General features: G+C 55.7%; 1 protein-coding gene across 3 annotated transcripts in view; it reads right to left on the reverse strand.

Moving 5' to 3' along the window:
* The window catches only part of CDK13 (cyclin dependent kinase 13), an 807,643-nt gene that overhangs the window by 108,481 nt on the left and 676,943 nt on the right, over positions 1–22,219 (reverse strand). For all 3 annotated transcript variants that reach the window (XM_085607435.1, XM_085607434.1, XM_085607433.1), the window contains exon 14: positions 9,868–10,073. In XM_085607435.1, coding sequence (XP_085463561.1) covers positions 9,868–10,073 — 206 coding nt within the window. The remainder of the gene's footprint in view (positions 1–9,867; positions 10,074–22,219) is intronic.

Genomic DNA, 22,219 nt, shown 5'->3' on the forward strand with positions numbered 1-22,219 from the left:
GAAGTAGTCCCTAAATGAAAAGATAACAGCCCAGTAGCGCAACTAACCTGTAGTTGGTCGGTGCTGCTTCCTACAAAAACGGAAGTGACGTATCGGATCGCCAGCCAACAATGAGCGCGATAAGAGCAATGCCAGAGTTAACCAATGGCAAGCGGCAGGAGAAATTACCCTAGATATTCTATGTACTACAGGTCTTGTGACCGTGCATGCGCTGTCTAGGCTCGACCTAAAAAGGGCTATGATGAGGATAGTGATAGCAGCTTCATAGCTTTTTATAGGGGACGAGGCATCCTGGATGGAAGGTGTGCAACACGGTGGAGGGTGGGGGAGGGTCAAGCTACGACAAGGTGGGGGAGGGAGGGTGGGGGTCAAGCTACGGGAGGGGAGGGAGGGTGGGGGTCAAGCTACGGGAGGGGAAGGGAGGGAGGGTGGGGGTCAAGCTACGGGAGGGGAGGGGAGGGAGGGTGGGGGTCAAGCTACGGGAGGGGAGGGGAGGGAGGGTGGGGGTCAAGCTACGGGAGGGGAGGGGAGGGAGGGTGGGGGTCAAGCTACGGGAGGGGAGGGGAGGGAGGGTGGGGGTCAAGCGAGGGGAGGGGAGGGCGGGTGGGGGTCAAGCGAGGGGAGGGGAGGGCGGGTGGGGGTCAAGCGAGGAGAGGGGAGGGCGGGTGGGGGTCAAGCGAGGAGAGGGGAGGGCGGGTGGGGGTCAAGCGAGGAGAGGGGAGGGCGGGTGGGGGTCAAGCGAGGAGAGGGGAGGGCGGGTGGGGGTCAAGCGAGGAGAGGGCGGGTGGGGGTCAAGCGAGGGGAGGGCGGGTGGGGGTCAAGCGAGGGGAGGGCGGGTGGGGGTCAAGCGAGGGGAGGGCGGGTGGGGGTCAAGCGAGGGGAGGGCGGGTGGGGGTCAAGCGAGGGGAGGGCGGGTGGGGGTCAAGCGAGGAGAGGGGAGGGGTGTCAAGCGAGGGGAGGGTAGGGGTGTCAAGGGAGGGGAGGGTGGGGGTGTCAAGGGAGGGTGGGGGGTGTCAGGGGAGGGGAGGGTGGGGTGGGGGGTGTCAAGCTAGGGGAGGGTAGGGGTGTCAAGCGAGGGGAGGGTAGGGGTGTCAAGGGAGGGGAGGGTGGGGGTGTCAAGCTAGGGGAGGGGAGGGTAGGGGTGTCAAGCTAGGGGAGGGGAGGGTAGGGTGTGTCAAGCTAGGGGAGGGGAGGGTGGGGGTTTGTCAGGGGAGGGGAGGGTGGGGTGTGTCAAGCGAGGGGAGGGTGTCAAGCAGGGGGAGGGGAGGGTGGGGTGTGTCAAGCGAGGGGAGGGTGTCAAGCAGGGGGAGGGGAGGGTGGGGTGTGTCAAGCGAGGGGAGGGTGTCAAGCAGGGGGAGGGGAGGGTGGGGTGTGTCAAGCGAGGGGAGGGTGTCAAGCAGGGGGAGGGGAGGGTGGGAGGGTGTCAAGCAGGGGGAGGGGAGGGTGGGAGGGTGTCAAGCAGGGGGAGGGGGGGAGGGGAGGGTGTCAAGCAGGGGGAGGGGAGGGTGTCAAGCAGGGGGAGGGGAGGGTGTCAAGCAGGGGGAGGGGAGGGTGTCAAGCAGGGGGAGGGGAGGGTGTCGAGCGAGGGGAGGGGAGGGTGTCGAGCGAGGGGAGGGTGTCGAGCGAGGGGAGGGTGTCGAGCGAGGGGAGGGTGTCGAGCGAGGGGAGGGGAGGGTGTCGAGCGAGGGGAGGGTGTCGAGCGAGGGGAGGGTGTCGAGCGAGGGGAGGGTGTCGAGCGAGGGGAGGGTGTCGAGCGAGGGGAGGGTGTCGAGCGAGGGGAGGGTGTCGAGCGAGGGGAGGGTGTCGAGCGAGGGGAGGGTGTCGAGCGAGGGGAGGGTGTCGAGCGAGGGGAGGGTGTCGAGCGAGGGGAGGGTGTCGAGCGAGGGGAGGGTGTCGAGCGAGGGGAGGGTGTCGAGCGAGGGGAGGGTGTCGAGCGAGGGGAGGGTGTCGAGCGAGGGGAGGGTGTCGAGCGAGGGGAGGGTGTCGAGCGAGGGGAGGGTGTCGAGCGAGGGGAGGGTGTCGAGCGAGGGGAGGGTGTCGAGCGAGGGGAGGGTGTCGAGCGAGGGGAGAGGAGGGTGGGAGGGTGTCGAGCGAGGGGAGAGGAGGGTGGGAGGGTGTCGAGCGAGGGGAGAGGAGGGTGGGAGGGTGTCAAGCAAGGGGAGGGTGGGAGGGTGTCAAGCAAGGGGAGGGTGGGAGGGTGTCAAGCAAGGGGAGGGTGGGAGGGTGTCAAGCAAGGGAAGGGGAGGGTGTCGAGCGAGGGGAGGGTGTCAAGCAAGGGAAGGGGAGGGTGTCTAGCGAGGGGAGGGTGTCTAGCGAGGGGAGGGTGTCGAGCGAGGGGAGGGTGTCGAGCGAGGGGAGGGTGTCGAGCGAGGGGAGGGTGTCGAGCGAGGGGAGGGTGTCGAGCGAGGGGAGGGTGTCGAGCGAGGGGAGGGTGTCGAGCGAGGGGAGGGTGTCGAGCGAGGGGAGGGTGTCGAGCGAGGGGAGGGTGTCGAGCGAGGGGAGGGTGTCGAGCGAGGGGAGGGTGTCGAGCGAGGGGAGGGTGTCGAGCGAGGGGAGGGTGTCGAGCGAGGGGAGGGTGTCGAGCGAGGGGAGGGTGTCGAGCGAGGGGAGGGTGTCGAGCGAGGGGAGGGTGTCGAGCGAGGGGAGGGTGTCGAGCGAGGGGAGGGTGTCGAGCGAGGGGAGGGTGTCGAGCGAGGGGAGGGTGTCGAGCGAGGGGAGGGTGTCGAGCGAGGGGAGAGGAGGGTGGGAGGGTGTCGAGCGAGGGGAGAGGAGGGTGGGAGGGTGTCGAGCGAGGGGAGAGGAGGGTGGGAGGGTGTCAAGCAAGGGGAGGGTGGGAGGGTGTCAAGCAAGGGGAGGGTGGGAGGGTGTCAAGCAAGGGGAGGGTGGGAGGGTGTCAAGCAAGGGAAGGGGAGGGTGTCGAGCGAGGGGAGGGTGTCAAGCAAGGGAAGGGGAGGGTGTCTAGCGAGGGGAGGGTGTCGAGCGAGGGGAGGGTGTCGAGCGAGGGGAGGGTGTCGAGCGAGGGGAGGGTGTCGAGCGAGGGGAGGGTGTCGAGCGAGGGGAGGGTGTCGAGCGAGGGGAGGGTGTCGAGCGAGGGGAGGGTGGGAGGGTGTCGAGCGAGGGGAGGGTGGTAGGGTGTCAAGCGAGGGGAGGGTGGTAGGGTGTCAAGCGAGGGGAGGGTGGTAGGGTGTCAAGCGAGGGGAGGGTGGTAGGGTGTCAAGCGAGGGGAGGGTGGGAGGGTGTCAAGCAAGGGAAGGGGAGGGTGTCGAGCGAGGGGAGGGTGTCGAGCGAGGGGAGGGTGTCGAGCGAGGGGAGGGTGTCGAGCGAGGGGAGGGTGTCGAGCGAGGGGAGGGTGTCGAGCGAGGGGAGGGTGTCAAGCGAGGGGAGGGTGTCAAGCGAGGGGAGGGTGTCAAGCGAGGGGAGGGTGTCAAGCGAGGGGAGGGTGTCAAGCGAGGGGAGGGTGTCAAGCGAGGGGAGGGTGTCAAGCGAGGGGAGGGTGTCAAGCGAGGGGAGGGTGTCAAGCGAGGGGAGGGTGTCAAGCGAGGGGAGGGTGTCAAGCGAGGGGGGGTGTCAAGCGAGGGGGGGTGTCAAGCGAGGGGGGGGTGTCAGGGGAGGGTGGGGGGGTGTCAGGGGAGGGTGGGGGTGTCTGGGGAGGGGAGGGTGGGGGATGTCAAGAGCTAGGGGAGGGTGGGGGTGTCTGGGGAGGGGAGGGTGGGGGATGTCAAGAGCTAGGGGAGGGGAGGGTGGGGGGGTGTCAAGAGCTAGGGGAGGGGAGGGTGGGGGGGTGTCAAGAGCTAGGGGAGGGGAGGGTGGGGGGGTGTCAAGAGCTAGGGGAGGGTGGGGGGGGTATCAAGAGCTAGGGGAGGGTGGGGGGGTATCAAGAGCTAGGGGAGGGCGGGGGGGGGTATCAAGAGCTAGGGGAGGGCGGGGGGGGTATCAAGAGCTAGGGGAGGGCGGGGGGGGTATCAAGAGCTAGGGGAGGGCGGGGGGGGTATCAAGAGCTAGGGGAGGGCGGGGGGGTATCAAGAGCTAGGGGAGGGCGGGGGGGGGTATCAAGAGCTAGGGGAGGGTGGGGGGGTCAAGCGAGGGGAGGGGGGTAAGGGGAGGGGGGTCAAGGGAGGGGAGGGTGGGGGGGTCAGGGGAGGGGAGTGTGGATTGGGGGGTCAGGGGAGGGGAGGGTGGGGGGTCAAGCTAGGGGAGGGTGGGGGTGTCAAGCTAGGGGAGGGGAGGGTCAAGTTAGGGGAGGGGAGGGTGGGGTGGGGGGGTCAAGTTAGGGGAGGGGAGGGTGGGAGGATCAAGTTAGGGGAGGGGAGGGTGGGGGGGTCAAGTTAGGGGAGGGGAGGGTGGGGGGGTCAAGCGAGGGGAGGGTTGGGGGGTCAAGCGAGGGGAGGGTGGGGGGCAAGGGAGGGGAGGGTGGGGGGCAAGGGAGGGGAGGGTGGGGGGCAAGGGAGGGGGTGGGGGGCAAGGGAGGGGAGGGGTGTCAAGGGAGGGGAGGGTGGGGGGTGTCAAGGGAGGGTGGGGGGTGTCAAGGGAGGGTGGGGGGTGTCAAGGGAGGGGAGGGTGGGGGGTGTCAAGGGAGGGGAGGGTGGGGGGTGTCAAGGGAGGGGAGGGTGGGGGGGTGTCAAGCGAGGGGAGGGTGGGGGGGTGTCAAGCGAGGGGGAGGGTGGGGGGGTGTCAAGCGAGGGGGAGGGTGGGGGGGTGTCAAGCGAGGGGGAGGGTGGGGGTGTCAAGCGAGGGAAGGGGGGGTGTCAAGCGAGGGGAGGGGGGGTGTCAAGTGAGGGGAGGGGGGGTGTCAAGCGAGAGGAGGGAGGGTGGGGGGGGTCAAGCGAGGGGAGGGTGAGGGGGTCAAGCTAGGGGAGGGTGGGGGGGTCAAGCTAGGGGAGGGGGTCAAGCTAGGGGAGGGTGGTGGGGGTCAAGCTAGGGGAGGGTGGTGGGGGTCAAGCTAGGGGAGGGTGGTGGGGGTCAAGCTAGGGGAGGGGGGTGGGGGTCAAGCTAGGGGAGGGGAGGGTGTCAAGCTAGAGGAGGGGAGGGTGGGGGTGTCAAGGGAGGGGAGGGTGGGGGTGTCAAGCTAGGGGAGGGGAGAGTGGGGGTGTCAAGCTAGGGGAGGGGAGGGTGGGTGTGTCAAGCTAGGGGAAGGAAGGGTGGGGGGTCAAGCGAGGGAAGGGAAGGGGTGTCAAGGGAGGGAAGGGTGGGGGGGTCAAGCTAGGGGAGGGGAGGGTTGGGGGGTCAAGATGGGGAGGTGGAGAAATAGGGGAGGATGGGGGGTCAAGCTAGGGGAGGGTGGGGGGGTCAAGCTAGGGGAGGGGAGGGTGGGGGGGGTCGGGAGGGGAGGGTGGGGGGGGTCGGGAGGGGAGGGTGGGGGGGGTCGGGAGGGGAGGGTCGGGAGGGGAGGGTGGGGGGGGTCAAGCTAGGGGAGGGTGGGGGTGTCAAGCTAGGGGAGGGGAGGGTGGGGGGCCAAGCGAGGTGAGGGAAGGGTGGGGGGTCAGGCAAGGGGAGGGAAGGGTGGGTGTGTCAAGGGAGGGAAGGGTGGGTGTGTCAAGGGAGGGGAGGGGAGGGTTGGGGGGGTCAAGATGGGGGGGTGGAGAAATAGGGGAGGGGAGGATGGGGGTCAAGCTAGGGGAGGGTGGGGGGGTCAAGCTAGGGGAGGGGAGGGCGGGGGGGTCAAGCTAGGGGAGGGGAGGGTGGGGGGGTCAAGCTAGGGGAGGGTGGGGGGTGGTCAAGGGAGGGGAGGGTGGGGTGGGGGGTCAAGCGAGGGGAGGGTGGGGTGGGGGGTCAAGCTAGGGGAGGGAAGGGTGGGGGGTCAAGCGAGGTGAGGGAAGGGTGGGGGGTCAAGCGAGGGGAGGGATGGGTGGGGGGGTCAAGCGAGGGGAGGGATGGGTGGGGGGTCAAGCGAGGGGAGGGAAGGGTGGGGGGTCAAGCGAGGGGAGGGAAGGGTGGGGGGTCAAGCGAGGGGAGGGAAGGGTGGGGGGTCAAGCGAGGGGAGGGAAGGGTGGGGGGTCAAGCGAGGGGAGGGAAGGGTGGGGGGTCAAGCGAGGGGAGGGAAGGGTGGGGGGTCAAGCGAGGGGAGGGTGGGGGGTGTCAAGCGAGGGGAGGGTGGGGGTGTCAAGCGAGGGGAGGGTGGGGGTGTCAAGCGAGGGGAGGGTGGGGGTGTCAAGCGAGGGGAGGGGAGGGTGGGGGGTGTCAAGCGAGGGGAGGGTGGGGGGTGTCAAGCGAGGGGAGGGGAGAGGGGAGGGTGGGGGGTGTTAAGCGAGGTGGGGGTGTCAAGCGAGGGGAGGATGGGGGGGTGTCAAGCGAGGGGAGGGTGGGGGGGTGTCAAGCGAGGGGAGGGTGGGGGGGTGTCAAGCGAGGGGAGGGTGGTGGGGGGTGTCAAGCGAGGGGAGGGTGGGGGGTGTCAAGCGAGGGGAGGGTGGGGGGGTGTCAAGCGAGGGGAGGGGAGGGGGGGTGTAAAGCGAGGGGAGGGGAGGGTGGGGGGTGTCAAGCGAGGGGAGGGGAGGGTGGGTGTCAAGCGAGGGGAGGGGAGGGTGGGGTGGGGGGTGTCAAGCGAGGGGAGGGTGGGGGGGTGTCAAGCGAGGGGAGGGTGGGGGGGTGTCAAGCGAGGGGAGGGTGGGGGGGTGTCAAGCGAGGGGAGGGTGGGGGGGTGTCAAGCGAGGGGAGGGGAGGGTGGGGGGGTGTCAAGCGAGGGGAGGGGAGGGTTGGGGGGGTGTCAAGCGAGGGGAGGGGAGGGTGGGGGGGTGTCAAGCGAGGGGAGGGGAGGGTGGGGGGGTGTCAAGCGAGGGGAGGGGAGGGTGGGGGGGGTGTCAAGCGAGGGGAGGGGAGGGTGGGGGGGTGTCAAGCGAGGGGAGGGGAGGGTGGGGGGGGGTGTCAAGCGAGGGGAGGGTGGGGGTGATCAAGCTACAACAAGGCAGGGGAGGGTGGGAGGGTGATCAAGCTACAACAAGGCTGGGGAGGGTGGGAGGGGGGTCAAGCTACAAGAAGGCAGGGGAGGGTGGGGGGGGGGTCAAGCTACAACAAGGCAGGGGAGGGTGGGGGGTCAAGCTACAACACGGCAGGGGAGGGTAGAGGGGGTCAAGCTACACCACAGCAGGGGAGGGTAGAGGGGGTCAAGCTACACCACAGCAGGGGAGGGTAGAGGGGGTCAAGCTACACCACGGCAGGGGAGGGTAGAGGGGGTCAAGCTACAACACGGCGAGGGAGGGTGGGGAGGGTCAAGCTACAACACGGCGAGGGAGGGTCAAGCTACAACACGCCGAGGGAGGGTGGGAGGGTCAAGCTATAACACGGCTAGGGAGGGTGGGTGATTGGCAAGCTACGGCTTTCAAGCTATGGCAAGGGAGGGGGGCAAACTACACAGACGCTCTTGCAGACGTCTCAGGAAACGATGGAGAAACAGCAAAACCACCGAAGACCAGACCACCAACAAGCACGCCATAACAGAATACCACCTACTCATAAGAACCACCAAGAGGATCTTTATCTGGGACAAAATCCTCACAAACACCAGCAACTCAAAGTAACTCTTCAACCTCATCCAGCAGTTCACCAAACACCCCAGCGAAGACACGGACTAATTCCACCTGAAACTCAATGCCCTCTACAACTTCAGGGAACTGACTCCAGAAACGACCCACCCCTCAAGCAATGACAGCCTGCACACCATCAGCACCTGGACAACGGTCACCACCGCCGCAATGAAGAGCACCCACTCGGGATCCCCCACGGACCTCTGCCCGCTTAACATCTTCCACAGAGCCGTCATTTCACCAAAACTACGCTGCACCATCAACGCCACCTTCCAATCTGGCATCTTCCCCGATTGGAAACGGGCAGAGGTCAAGCCCCTCCTCAAGAAACCCTTGGCTGACCCGACGGACCTGATAAACTACCACACCATCTCTCTCCTTCCCTTTGCAGCCAAAGTTAGCAAGAAATTTGTCAACGCCCAGCTGACCACCTTCATTGAAGAGAACGCCAACCGGGACATCCGTATGCTACTCAACCAGCGCCACCCCGCGGCCCTCATCCGGCTAGTCTTCTCCGCAGCCTTTCGATACCGTCTCCCACCACACCCTTGCAGCCAGATTCCACAACGCAAGCATACAGGGAACAGCCCTCGACTAAATCCACTCCTTTCTCGACCGGCAGAACCCAAAGGATCAGACTCCCACTCTTCCTCTCCGAGCCCACATATATCAACTGCAGAGTACACCAAGGATCCTCGCTCAGCCCCACGCTCTTCAACATCTACATGGCCCCCTATCCCGCCATCGTCCGACAGAATGGGCTCAGCATAGTATCCTACACTGACTACTCCCAGCTCATCCTCTCCCTCAATAAGAACCCCGAAGACACCAGACTCAGCTTCCAGGAAGGAACGAAGGACGTCGCAGCCTGAATGAGCAACAGCTGCCTAAAGCTCAACTCGGAGAAGACAGATTCTCGTCCTTGGACCCTCCCCCACCGCCTGGGACAATTCCTGGTGGCCCCCCGCCCTCTGAGGACCACCCACCCCGACGGAACACGCCTGGAACATCGGCATCATTCTGACTCCTCCCTCACCATGACTCACAGATCAATGCCGTCACCTCCACCAACTCCCTCCGCAAGACCTTCAAGTGGATCCCCCCTGAAGCCAGAAAGACTGTCACCCACGCACTCATAACAAGCAGACTGGACTACGGAAACGCCCTCTATGCTGGAATCAACAAATCCCTGCTATACAAACTCCAGACCATCCAGAACAACGCAGCCAGGCTCGTCCTCTGCACCCCACGACCCCATGACCCAACACCTGCGAGACCTGCACATGCTCCCCTTCAAGAAGTGTAACCTTTAAGCTACTCACCCACGCCTACAAATCTCTCCACAACATCAGACCCAAATACCTCAATGAAAGAATTTCTTTCCAGGTACTCAAAGAAACGTCCGCTCGGCCGACTTCGTCCTACGTCACAGTCAAGGCCTGGAACGAGCTCCCAGTAAACATGAGACACTTCCCTTACCTGCACATCTTCAGGAAGAGCCTCAAGACCTGGCTTTTAAGCTGACCCGGAGCTGCAGCCCCCCCCACAGCGCCTTGAGACCCTCATGGGTGAGTAGCGCCCATAAAAAGAAACCCTGATTGAAGGGGGTGTAGGGTGGGGGGCAAGCTGCGACTAGGCGGGGGAGGGTGGGGAATTGGCATGCCGCTGCAAGGCGGGGGAGGGTGGGGAATTGGCAAGCGGCAAGGCAGGGGGGAAGCTACAAGGCAGGGGAGGGTGGAGGCAAGCTACAAGGCGGGGGAGGGTGGGGGGTAAGCTACAAGGCGGGGGAGGATGGGGGGGTAAGCTACAAGGCGGGGGAGGGTGGGGGGGGTAAGCTACAAGGCGGGGGAGGGTGGGGGGGTAAGCTACAAGGCGGGGGAGGGTGGGGGGGCAAGCTACAAGGGTGGGGGGGGCAAGCTACAAGGCTGGGGAGGCAAGCTACCACGCGGGGGAGGGTGGGGCTGCAAGCTACAAGGCGGGGGAGGGTGGGGTGTGGCAAGTTACGACACACTAATAGGAAGGAAGCCTATGGCAGCTGTCTAATGAGAAGTAAGCAAACTAGAGTGGCAAACCTAACCACTGGTAAGCAAAGGGCGGGCTCCAAGCCCACTGATCGAATGCAAAAGTTGAATAGAGTGCATGCACCGTCAAGGTAAGGCTTATAACCATATTTTCAGAGATGCCCAGTCTCACCCTTGGCAATTTTTAAAAGCTCATGAAAATAAATGATAGTGTGGTAGGGAGCTGCACCTAAAATGTTTATTGTACATTTAATGTACGATAAATGTGTATAATGTAAATATTTCATCAAGACAAAACCTTTTACTCCAAAGGTAAAATACATACTCACCTAGTCCTGCACTAGAATTTCCCTGAGTTTTGAGTTGCGAAGAGGTTTGTATCCCTTGAGGTGTGTTGTTTCTGCTGTCATCTGTACCTAGAGAGAAATCTTTTCTGGGAACTTTTGCTGCTACTGCATCATCACACAGTCCCATTTGCTTCTGTCTTCGACGCTTCTTACTCCACAATTCGTGGCAATCTTGCCACAGTGGGAGGCTGAAAGATGGAAAAAATAGCAATGTGTAACAGGTGTCAGCACACTGCACTTGCAGTTATGTCCATTTCCACTCAAAGTTGAAATAAGACCAAACCAGCACATCCAATTGTGAAAAAAATATTGGCCTCACTGGTCTCATTAAAAAATCCTAGAGTTTTAACAAAAACCAATGAAACGTAACCTCTATGGTCTGGTGATTGCAAGTATGAAAGCTTTTTTTTCTTCAAACAGCGAACTGGACTTACTGTTAAACATCAATACCCATGGGAAGAGGCAGCACTCAATAGGATAGAAAGCCGTCCTTAACCTGAGGTTCAAGGGCAAAACCCTCAGAGGTCTTTAACTCTTCAGACTAGTGGTTCTTAAATATTGACTTTCGTGGACCCCCACTGAACCACTGCTGAAAGCTGCTGATCCCACCCTAACAATTTCTATGACATGAAACTCCTAAAAGTACCTCAAACTATAGAAACACAAATCTACTTCAAATACACAATTTATCAAATATTTTGATGATCCACACACAAAGGAAATTTTAATTTCAATAGAAAGTTGTAGCCTTTCAAGGTGTGCTTCTATTTTAAAAGACTAAGGGCCAGATGTAGGTGGCCAAACAGCAAGCGCTAATGTTGAAATTCGCTGAATTTCAGCATTCGCGCTCGCTATTTGGCAGCGAGCAATGTAGGTAAGTTGAAACCTACTAGCAAAATAAGGAATCACAAAATTGCGATTCCTTGTTTTGCTCTTGCATTTAAGGAATCACAAATTGCGATTCCTTAAATGCAATGTAAGTAGCACAAAAGAAAGTGCACTTTAGCCCTAAGGAATCGTTAATTACCACCAACTTCAAGTTGGTGGTAATTAGCGATTTCCTTTAAAAAAAACAAAAAAAACAACACTTTTTTTGCTTTTTTTTAAGTGCCATGTGGCACACATTCATGCACTTAGGGCATGTATGTGCGCCTCATGTGCACACATGCACATTTCAGGGGTGCAACAGGGTGTCCTTTTGGAACCCTGGCACCCTTGAAATTGCTCCCGCAGTTTGCGAGTGCCTCTTGGTGACTCGCAAATTGCGGGAACAATTCCTATTCATTCATAGGAATGAATGGGAAGGTATTCCTTAATTGGATTTGCAATTTGCGATTCACAATTAAGGAATATTAAGGAATAGCAAAAAATATTGCGATTCCTACCTACATGGCATTTTGCGATTCCTTAATAGCGATTCCCTAAAAATCGCTACTCAGGAATCACAAACATGAATTTACCTACATCTGGCCCTAAGTGATATATACCAGGTTCTCATACATTGCTTTATCTTTTTTGTTCCTAAGACACACAGCTTTTCTTTGTGCTGGGGTATACTAGTGCTTCACACTACAGTTTGTTGTACTTGCAGTGCTCCGACGAATCATCTCAATCTTTAGCCTCCGATTTCAAATTCCTTCACATTTACTGCATCTGTTACTATTTTCAATTTTACATTTTATTTTGATGTGTATATACTTTATTAATCTACTTATATTAATCACTCCACAAAGTCATGGACCATCTGAGTAGGTGGACCACGGGATAAGAATTGATGCCTTAGACTACTATTATCAGATTGAAGTGCATATACATAAAAAAGGAAAATGTAAAATTTTAAAATCGCCCTGTGAACATGAAGTGATTTGAAAATCAATGGTAAAAATTAAGTTGGCACCTTTAGGTTGACTTGAGACAGCAGCAAAATCTAGTATGGGAAAGTAGTGGCATCATTTGAGGCACAGATTTGTGACAAAGAGCAAGCATTAAGAAGAAAAAGACAATATGCTAGTGTCTAGCACCACGTTCTTCCTTTTAGAAATGAAACCAGATTTTGAAAGCTGAAACCTTCCGCTTAAAACTATCATTTCTATTTGTTTGTGAATTAAAGTATTTTAGAATATGCATATTTGACTGATACATGCTTATTCCTATATTTTAGTGTATTGTTTTGAAGTTCAAATCACAGAAGCTTAGGCTGGAGTTTCTGGATTCCAGTAGTGTTTCAGTGGGGATCCACAGAAGTCAAAAGCTTAAGAAATGCTGATCAAGATGGACCTGGTTTATTACAGCTGTGCTAGAACTTTAGGTATACGGAGCCTTGTAAATTAACAAAGTAGCAAAGCTTATAACATCACATTTTTCTGCCTTAGTAAAGTTATTAGTGTGGTACCTATACTCATCTATAGCTTGTAATAATCAGGATGTATCCATCACACATTTTAGAGTTAGTTACCTTTTTTAAATCATTACCAACAGTACAATTCAACAAGCTCCAAGTGCTGTGCACTGCTTGGAAGGAAAGGTATTAAGTTAAACAATGAAAAGGAATATGCTACTTACCAGTATGCATCTGTTCTTGGCATGTAGAGCTGCAGATCTATACACTGTGCATAGATCGCCATCTGGTGTTGGGCCCCGGATGTTTGCAGTTTGTTTTTCCTCTTGGAAAGTCTTTGGAAGTCACGAGTTCGGTGACTCCTCCTCTGGTTCGTATTGCGCATGGGCTTCGGCTCCATCCTCAGATTGTTTTTCGCCAGCAGGGAAAGATGGAGCGTAGTAATAACAGTAAAGAAACCCATGTGTATTGTATCTAAATAAGATAAGGCTGGAACGGATACAGGTAGCAGGGGAGGCGGGTGGGCGTGTATAGATCTGCAGCTGTACATGCCAAGAACAGATGCATACTGGTAAGTAGCATATTCCGTTCGAGGCATATGAGCTGCAGATTATACACTGTGCATAGATTACATAGCAGTACCCAACCCTAGCGGCGACCACCAGCATCCGTTGCCGTCGTTTGAAACAGTGTTTTTAGTACAGCTTGGCCCACACTAGCTTGTTGCTTGGTTTGCACATCTACACAGTAATGTTTTGTGAAGGTGTGCGGTGTTGACCATGTCGCTGCTTTGCAGATGTCATCTAGTGGTATGTACCCTAGGAAAGCCATAGAACCCCCTATCTTCCTTGTAGAGTGGGCTTTAGGGGGAACCGATGGCGTTCGTTTTGCTTTGTGGTAGCAAATCTGTATGCATTTTACAATCCACCTAGCTATCCCTGATTTGGAAATAGGGTTGCCTTTAAGTGGTGGGGAGAAGGAAACAAATAGCTGTTTGGTTTTCCTGAAAGGTTATGTTCTCTGGATGTAATAAAGTAAAGCCCTTTTAACGTCCAGTGTGTGTAAGGCTCTTTCCGCAACTGTTTGGGGTTGCGAGAAAAAGACTGGCAATTCTGCCGACTGGTTTAAATGGAATGGAGAAATGATTTTGGGTAGAAATTTGGGATTGGTGCAGAGTACAACCTTGTTGTGATGCATCTGAAGAAAAGGTTCCTGTATAGTGAGTGCCTGTATTTCACTAACTCTTCTGAGGGAAGTGATGGCCACTAGAAAAGCTGTTTCCCATGTGAGAAATTGCAGCTCACACTTATGTAATGGTTTGAAAGGGGGGGTCCCATTAACCGTGTGAGAACTACATTCAAGTTCCAAACAGGTGAGGGTGGCACTACTCTCTTGAGGTCTTCCATAAAGGCCTTGATGGCAGGCACTTTGAAAAGTGAGAGGTGCTGCCTATTTTGTAAATAGGCCGCAATTGCAGCGAGGTGTAACCAAATGGAAGTATATGCTAGGTTACACCTTTGTAAATGGAGTAAATAACATATAATGTGCTGTATGGATACATTTAAAGGATTGATTGCGTTGTTGTGGCAGTAAACAACAAATCTTTTCCACTTTGCTGCATAGCACGCCCTAGTAGTAGGGCACTTAGCTTCCTTGATAATGTTCATGCAATCAGGGGGAAGGTTAAGGTATCCAAATTCTAGGACCTCAGGAGCCAGATCGCAAGGTTGAGTTGAGCTGGGTCCGGGTGCCTGATCTCTCCATGGTTCTGGGTTAGGAGGCATGGCGAGAGGCGTAGCTTTTGGTGTGGTACTACTGAGAGTTCCAGCAGTGTGGTGTACCACGGTTGTCTGGCCCATGTTGGAGCTACCAGGATCAGAGTTAGGGAATGCTGCTGTAGCTTTCGCACCACTAATGGAATTAGTGGGAGAGGTGGAAAAGCGTATGCAAATTTGTTTAACCAGTTCATCCATATCGCATTGCCTTCGGACAATGGGTGTGGATATCTGGCGGCGAAGCTTGGACATTTTTTGTTTTCGTGGGTGGCGAATAGGTCTATGTGTGGATGCCCCCACTTCTGAAAGAACGGGTGAAGGACTTGTGGGTGAAGTTCCCACTCGTGGATCTGCTGTGTCTGCCTGCTCAGTAGATCTGCAACGGTGTTTTGTGCTCCTGGGACGTGTTGGGCTAGGAGGAAAATCTTTTGTGGAATTGCCCATCTCCATATGCTCTGTGCTAACAGAGAGCTGTGGAGAGTGTGTGCCCCCCTGTTTTTGAATGTAGTACATGGCAGTCATGTGGTCTGTGCGAATGAGGACTGCCTTGCCTGAAATCTGCGCCTGGAAGGATTTTAGGGCGAGGAAGATCGCCAGTAACTCCAGATGGTTGATGTCGAGTAACTTCTGTTGCGGCGTCCATGTGCCCTGTGCTGTGAGATGTAACAGATGAGCTCCCCAGCCGGAGAGCGATGCATCTGCTGTTAGGATTATTTGTGGGCCCGGGTCCAGGAACGGTCGACCTCTGGAAAGGTTTGTGGTGTTCCACCACTGCAGAGAGCGATGGGTGCGACCGTCTACCAACACCAGATCTGTCAGTTGTCCCTGGGCCTGGTTCCATTGGCGCGCCAAGCACTCTTGGAGTGGACGCATTTGGAGTCTTGCATGGTGCACTATAAAGATGCAAGAGGCCATCATCCCTATGAGCTGCATAAACACTCTTGCTGGGAGAGAGTGTTGACATAGGAATTTTTGACGCAGCGCCTGTATTTTTGCAATCCTGGCAGGATTGGGATAGGCTATGGCTTTGGAGGCGTCTATGGTGGCACCGAGATACTGTTTTGTGTGTGAGGGTACCAGGTGGGATTTTTGATGGTTCACCGTGAAACCTAGCTGGTGAAGTAGTTGGACCGTAGCGGCGGTATGTTGCACAGATTGTTGGTAGGACGTGGCTTTTATCAGCCAATCCTCCAGATAAGGGAAGACGTGAATGTGCTGTCTTCTGAGGTGTGCAGCCACTACTGCTAGGCACTTGGTTAACACCCTTGGTGGTGCTGTTACCCCGAACGGGAGCACCTTGAACTGGTAGTGTTGTCCGTCTACCACAAACCTGAGGTACTTTCTGTGAGATTGGTGTACTGGGATGTGAAAGTACGCGTCTTTCAAGTCCAGAGTGGTGAGAAAGTCGTTCTGGGAGAGAAGTGGAAGAACCTGTTGGAGGGTTACCATGTGAAAATGGTCCGAATGAATGCAAGTGTTTAGAGGTCTGAGATCTAAGATAGGTCTTAGGGTCTCATCTGTCTTTGGAATTAGAAAGTACAGGGAGTAGACCCCTAAATTTCGTTGATTTATGGGGACTTGCTCTATCGCTCCTTTTTGCAGGAGGGAGATCACTTCTTGTGTCAGTAGCGCAGTATGTTCTTGCGACATAGGGCGGTGCCTGGGTGGAATGTTGGGGGGTGTAGATGTTAATTCTAGGCAATACCCTGACTGAATAATTTGTGTCACCCATTTGTCTGAGGTGATTGTCTCCCAGACGTGAAGGAAATGCCGTACTCTGCCTCCGACCGGAGTGGAATGGTCTGGAGGGAGCGGGGGAAAGTCATTGGGCGGGAGGTGTGGCAGAGCGGGCGGTATTTGTTTTGCCTCTGCCCTTATTATTATTGCCTCTGTATCCGCCTCTTTGATAACCTTTTGTGAAGGTAGACTGAGGGGGGGATTTATAGGACGTGGATGCACTGTCCGATGAGTAGCCTCTGCCCGTGCCCCAAAAGGAAGAACGGCGAAAGGAGCGCCTGGGAGTCTGTGTTTGTAGGGCTCCCATAGATTTCGCCGTGTCTGTATCTTTTTTCATTTTTTCCAGGGCTTCATCTACTTTAGGGCCAAATAGATGATCTTGGTCGAACGGGTGATTTAGTATAGAGGCTTGAACCTCCGGTTGAAACCCTGAAACCCTGAGCCAGGCATGGCGACGGAGAAGGACACTGGTGTTTATGGCCCTGGAGGCTGTATCTGCCGCATCTAGGGCACATCGTATTGAGGTATTGGTTATTGTTTTCCCCTCTTGAATAAGTTCATTAGCCCTAGTCTTGTACTTTTCAGGGTGATGGTGCATGATGGTCTCTAGCTCATCATAGTGCGCCCTGTCGTACCGGGCCAACAGTGCTTGCGTATTAGCAATACGACATATATTGGCCGCTTGTGACGCAGTGCGCTTCCCTGACGCATCTAGGAGCTTGGACTTTTTTTGTCGGGTGGGGGCGCTTCGCCTGACGCCTGAGAATTTAAGCGCTTCCTGGCTGTAGATACCACTAGGGAATCTAATGGTGCAGGGCCCTTAATGTAAGAAGGGTCTGTAGGGGCGGCTTTGTACTTCTTTTCTATCCGAGGGTTTAGGACCCTGGCCCTGACTGGGTCTTTAAAAACCTCAGGGGCATGTTTAATTACACCCTTTAACAGAGGTAGAATGGCAGTGGACCTATGTGTATCATCGAAGGTGTCTAGGAGGAAGTCCTCCTCCACTGGGTCGGTATGTAACTCCACCCCGTGGTAGTGTGCCGCCCGTTGTAACAAGTGGTGAAAACCCAAGGAATCTTCAGGAGGGGATGGCTTAGAGGGGTAAAGGTCATCCTGTGGGACATCTGGGATGTCCGGATTGTTATAATCATCCCATGGGTCTGGGGATCCAGTAGGGGTGGGATCTTGTGGCACATCTGGTGGATCATAGTAAGGGTCCCCCAAATCGTCTGGGACAGGGGACAAGGTGGGGGAACGATGAGGTGGAGGCGGTGGAGGTGGAGAGGGTGGATGAGGTAAAGGAGGTGGGGAAGGCACCCTGAAAGGAGAGGTAGCAATGTCCTTTCTCTTTGGAGGTGGAGCCGGCTTGTCCAAGTGTCTCTTTTTTGAAGACAATGTCAAGTGTCCGGTCTTTGGATCCTTGGTGAGGGTTTTCTGCAAGGGATCCGGTGTGAAAAGCTCCTGTGACACTGGTTGATCGGTCGGCGCCGACTGTTTCGGGGCCGACGGCTTCTTAGGTTTGTCGAAGCCGTGCTTCCTGGGAACCTCCGTTTTTTTGGTCGGTGCCGAAGGGGATCTCGGCACGGGAGTGTCTGTGCCGAGGGTCTTGTGATGTTTGGTCGGCACCGGAGCAGGTTTCGGCACCGAAGATTTTGGTGCCGGGTTCGGTGTGGAGGTGGAGGCCGATTTTTTCTTCGGTGCCGAAGTGTGTTTGTCGGCACCGGTGGCCGGCTGGCTCGAGCCCGAGCTGCCGGAAGGCTTAGAAGGCTTCTTTACCGGGCCCGAAGGTGAGGTGTGAGAAGCAGTGTCCTTGGTCTTGCCTAGGACCGGAGGCGAAGGTGTGACCGAAGCCTTTTTCGGGATCGGCGGGGGAGGGGGAATTGTACTCACGACCCGCTGCGCCGGGGTGATGTCCTCCACATCTGAGTCGTCGGCCTCGGAAGCGCTGACTAGGTCGTCGTCCTCCTGTTCGATGTCCTGCTGTCCCGGAGCTTCGACGTCGTCCCCGAAGATGTCGACTGGAGCGACGGTCGAGGAGTGCGCCATGTTGCGTCTAGCCCGTCGATCTCGAATGGTCTTTTTTGAGCGAAAAGACTTGCAGGCGAGACAGTCTCGGGCCTCGTGTTCTGGGGAGAGGCAGAGGTTGAACACCTCATGGAGATCGGTGTGGGGAAACTTGGACCCACATCGAGGGCACTTCTTGAAGGGAGTTCTTTCCATCAGCCGAGACCGGAGCCGGAATAGGCCCGAAGGCCGCCGTCGACCACCGGAATCGAAGAAGTGCCGAAGAGAAGATGAATAAGATGGTTTACGTCTTTGAAGAAGCTCGATGAGCGAGGATTTGTGCGTCGATCGGTGAACTGGGAAGTTCGGAACCGGAGCGCGAAGTTTTACATCCGAGCCCGATGGCGGAAAAAAACAATCTGAGGATGGAGCCGAAGCCCATGCGCAATACGAACCAGAGGAGGAGTCACCGAACTCTTGACTTCCAAAGACTTTCCAAGAGGAAAAACAAACTGCAAACATCCGGGCCCAACACCAGATGACGATCTATGCACAGTGTATAATCTGCAGCTCATATGCCTCGAACATAAGTTTATTTTAGACCTGTATTTTGCTCAACCAAAGGACAAAAATGATCTCCTAAGATATAGTGAAAAGAAATGCTGAAAACTAAACTTCCAGACGTAAAGAACTTCGGTAACGATATATCTGTAAAATACATAGATTAGTTATGGATTCCTCACCTTGGAATTACCCCCAGGCGTCAGACTGGATCTGGAGAATTTTTCTTTAGCAGTACCCCTACGCGTCGGTAGGCGGGGTCTGTTGATTGCATTCGTCGTTGGTGTCGTGGTCGCCGGAATGATGGCTCAGTATTGAATATGCTACTTACCAGTATGCATCTGTTCTTGGCATGTAGGGCTGCTGACATTCATATCTGTGCATAGATCGCCGCCTAGTGTTGGGTCCGGATGTTTGCACGTTGTTGTCCTGGAAGAGTCTTCGAAGTATCCTTGGATAGGTGACTCCTCCCCTGGACTACAGTGCGCATGGGCATCCTCTCCATCCTCAGATTGTTTTTCGCCATTGTGGCAGTGATGGAGTAGATACAGAAAGTGATGACCATGCTTGCAGTAATTCTGAGAGCTGCAGCTGCGACAGGCGCCGGGGAGGAGGGAGGGCGATATGAATGTCAGCAGCCCTACATGCCAAGAACAGATGCATACTGGTAAGTAGCATATTCAGTTCGAGGCATGTGGGCTGCTGAATTCATATCTGTGCATAGAATACATAGCAGTGCCCTCTATTAGCGGCGGCTACCCGTGCCAGCTGCAGCGGTCTGAAAAAGTGTCTTGAGAACAGCCTGTCCTACAGCTGCCTGCTGTTTTGACTGCACATCTACACAATAGTGTTTTGTAAATGTGTGTGTAGTGGACCATGTGGCTGCTCTGCATATATCATGCAGGGGAATATTTCCTAGGAAGGCCATGGAAGCCCCCAACTTACGTGTTGAGTGGGCTCGTGGTGGAATAGTTAATGTGCGTTTTGCCTTTTGATAACAGATTTGAATACACTTAACTATCCATCTGGCTATCCCTGCTTTGGAGATGGCGTTACCTTTGTGGTGTGGGGCAAAGGCAACGAACAGTTGTTTTGTCTTCCTGAATGGTTTAGTCCTGTCGATGTAGTACATGAGGGCCCTCCGTACATCTAGTGTATGTAGTGCCCTTTCTGCAACAGTTTGTGGGTTTTGGAAGAAAACGGGCAGTTCAATAGTCTGATTCATGTGGAACTGCGATATTACCTTGGGCATGAATTTGGGGTTGGTACGTAGTACGACCCTGTTGGCGTGAACCTGAATAAATGGCTCTTGAACGGTTAGTGCCTGGAGTTCACTAACTCTTCTTAGGGAAGTGATTGCTACTAGGAAGGCCACTTTCCAGGTAAGGAATTGAATCTCGCAGGAGTGTAGAGGTTCAAAGGGTGGACCCATCAGGCGTGTGAGGACCAAGTTGAGGTTCCACATTGGAGCCGGTGGGTGACTAGGTGGAATGACTCGTTTGAGCCCTTCCAAGAATGCTTTGATGGCAGGCACTCTGAATAGAGAGAGGTGCTGCCTGGTTTGCAGATAGGCTGATATTGCGGTCAAATGGACACGTATAGAGGTGTACGCCAGATTGCATCGGTATAGGTGTAAGAGGTAACAGATGATGTTGTGGATGGATGCGTCCAGCGGGTTGATGTCATTATTACCGCAATAAATGACGAACCTTTTCCATTTGGCTGCATAGCAAGCCCTGGTAGTGGGTCTCCTGGCCTCCTTGATGATGTCCATACAGTCAGGTGGCAGGTTGAGATAGCCAAACTCTAGGACTTCAGGAGCCAGATCGCCAGGTTCAGCTGTTGCGGATCTGGGTGCTGAACCTCTCCATGGTTCTGCGTCAAATGCGCGGGTTTGATCCGCAGCCTTTGATGCGGCACCACGGAAAGTTCGAGGAAGGTGGCGTACCACGGCTGGCGTGCCCACATGGGAGCAACTAGGACGAGTGTCAGGGAGTGTTGTCGTAGTTTGCGAGCCACCAGCGGTATCAGCGGCGCTGGGGGAAAAGCGTACGCAAATCTGCCGGACCAGTTCATCCATATCGCATTGCCCTGCGACTGCGGATGTGGGAATCTGGCGGCGAAGCTTTGGCATTTTGCATTTTCGCTTGTCGCGAATAGGTCTATTTCTGGATGACCCCACTGCTGGAAGTACGGTTGGAGTACTGATGGGTGTAACTCCCACTCGTGCATCTGGTGGCTGTGTCTGCTGAGCAGATCCGCCATCTGGTTGTCCTTGCCAGGGAGGTGTTCCGCCATGAGGAACATGTTCCTCTGAATGGCCCACTTCCACATGCTCTGAGCCAGATGAGACAACTGTGGAGAGTGTGTTCCTCCCTGCTTCTGTATGTAGTACATGGCAGTCATGTTGTCCGTCCGGATCAACACGACTTTGTTGCACAGATGTACTTTGAATGCCTTCATGGCCAGGAAGATTGCCATCAGTTCCAGAAGGTTGATGTGCATCTTCTTCTGTTGTGTCGTCCATAGTCCCTGCACTGTGTAGTGGAGTACATGAGCTCCCCATCCCTGGAGAGACGCGTCCGCTGTCAGTACTATTTGCGGAACAGGCTCTTGGAACGGTCGGCCCTTGCAAAGGTTTTGTGGATTCCACCAATGCAGAGAGTTGTATGCCCGACCGCTCACCAACACTAGGTCTTTCAACTGTCCTTGAGCCTGATTCCACTGACGTGCTAGGCACTCCTGAAGTGGGCGCATATGTAACCTCGCGTGCGGGACTATGAAGATGCAGGAGGCCATCATGCCTATCAACTGCATAAACACTCGCGCTGGAAGCGAGTGATTGGGTTTGAACTTGGAGATCAGCAGTTGTATGCTGTTGATCCTCACTAAATTTGGCTGAGCTGTGGCCGCCAGAGTGTCTATAGTCGCACCTAGGTACTGTTGTACGTGTGCGGGCTGGAGATGGGACTTTGGGTAATTTAGTGAGAATCCCAGACTGTGAAGAAGGTGAATGGTGCGGGACATGTGGCTTGCACATTGCTGGGCTGACTTCGCTTGAACGAGCCAGTCGTCTAGGTAGGGGTAGACGTGTATATGCTGCCTCCGTAAATGTGCTGCCACCGTAGCTAGGCACTTCGTGAAAACCCTGGGCGCTGTTGTCACGCCGAAGGGAAGGACTTTGAACTGATAGTGCTGCCCCTGAACAGTGAACCTGAGGTATTTTTTGTGTGAGGGGTGGATGGGTATGTGAAAGTACGCATCCTTGAGGTCCAGTGATGCTAGGAAGTCTCCCTGCTTGAGAAGCGGAAGGACTTGCTGTAGGGTGAGCATGTGAAAGTGTTCTGAAAGAATGTACTGGTTCAGGGGTCTCAGGTCTAATATAGGCCTGAGCGACCCGTCCTTCTTTGGAATTAAAAAGTAGAGGGAGTAAACCCCCGTACCCTGCTCGTGGATGGGGACGACCTCTATAGCGCCTTTTAGAAGCATACTTTGCACCTCTTGCTGTAAGAGCGTTAAGTGCTCTGAGGACATAGGACGGTTTCTTGGTGGTATTGTGGGTGGAGTGGAGGTTAACTCCAGACAGTAACCGTATTTTACAATATCTTTGACCCACCTGTCCGTGGTGATGGAGTTCCACGTGGACAGGAACCTTTGTAGTCTTCCCCCGACAGGTGTTACGTGGTCGGGAGGAAGGGAGAGGGCGTCACTGCTTGTTCTTGGGGGAGGACCTGGTGTTGCCGTAGCCACGTCCTCTGCCCTTTGTACTGGAGCCACGATATCCACCTCGGGTGTTTTTATCGTAGGTGGTCTGTGTATTGCCTTTGTTATACGTTTGTTGTGACCCCTGTCCTCTACCTGCCCCCTTGTTTCCGGGGCGACGAAAGGAGCCGCTCCGAAAGGACTGAGTTTGGAGGGC

Source organism: Triturus cristatus, chromosome 5_2 (assembly GCF_964204655.1).
Source record: "Triturus cristatus chromosome 5_2, aTriCri1.1, whole genome shotgun sequence".
In the NCBI taxonomy this organism is placed as follows: Eukaryota; Metazoa; Chordata; class Amphibia; order Caudata; family Salamandridae; genus Triturus; species Triturus cristatus.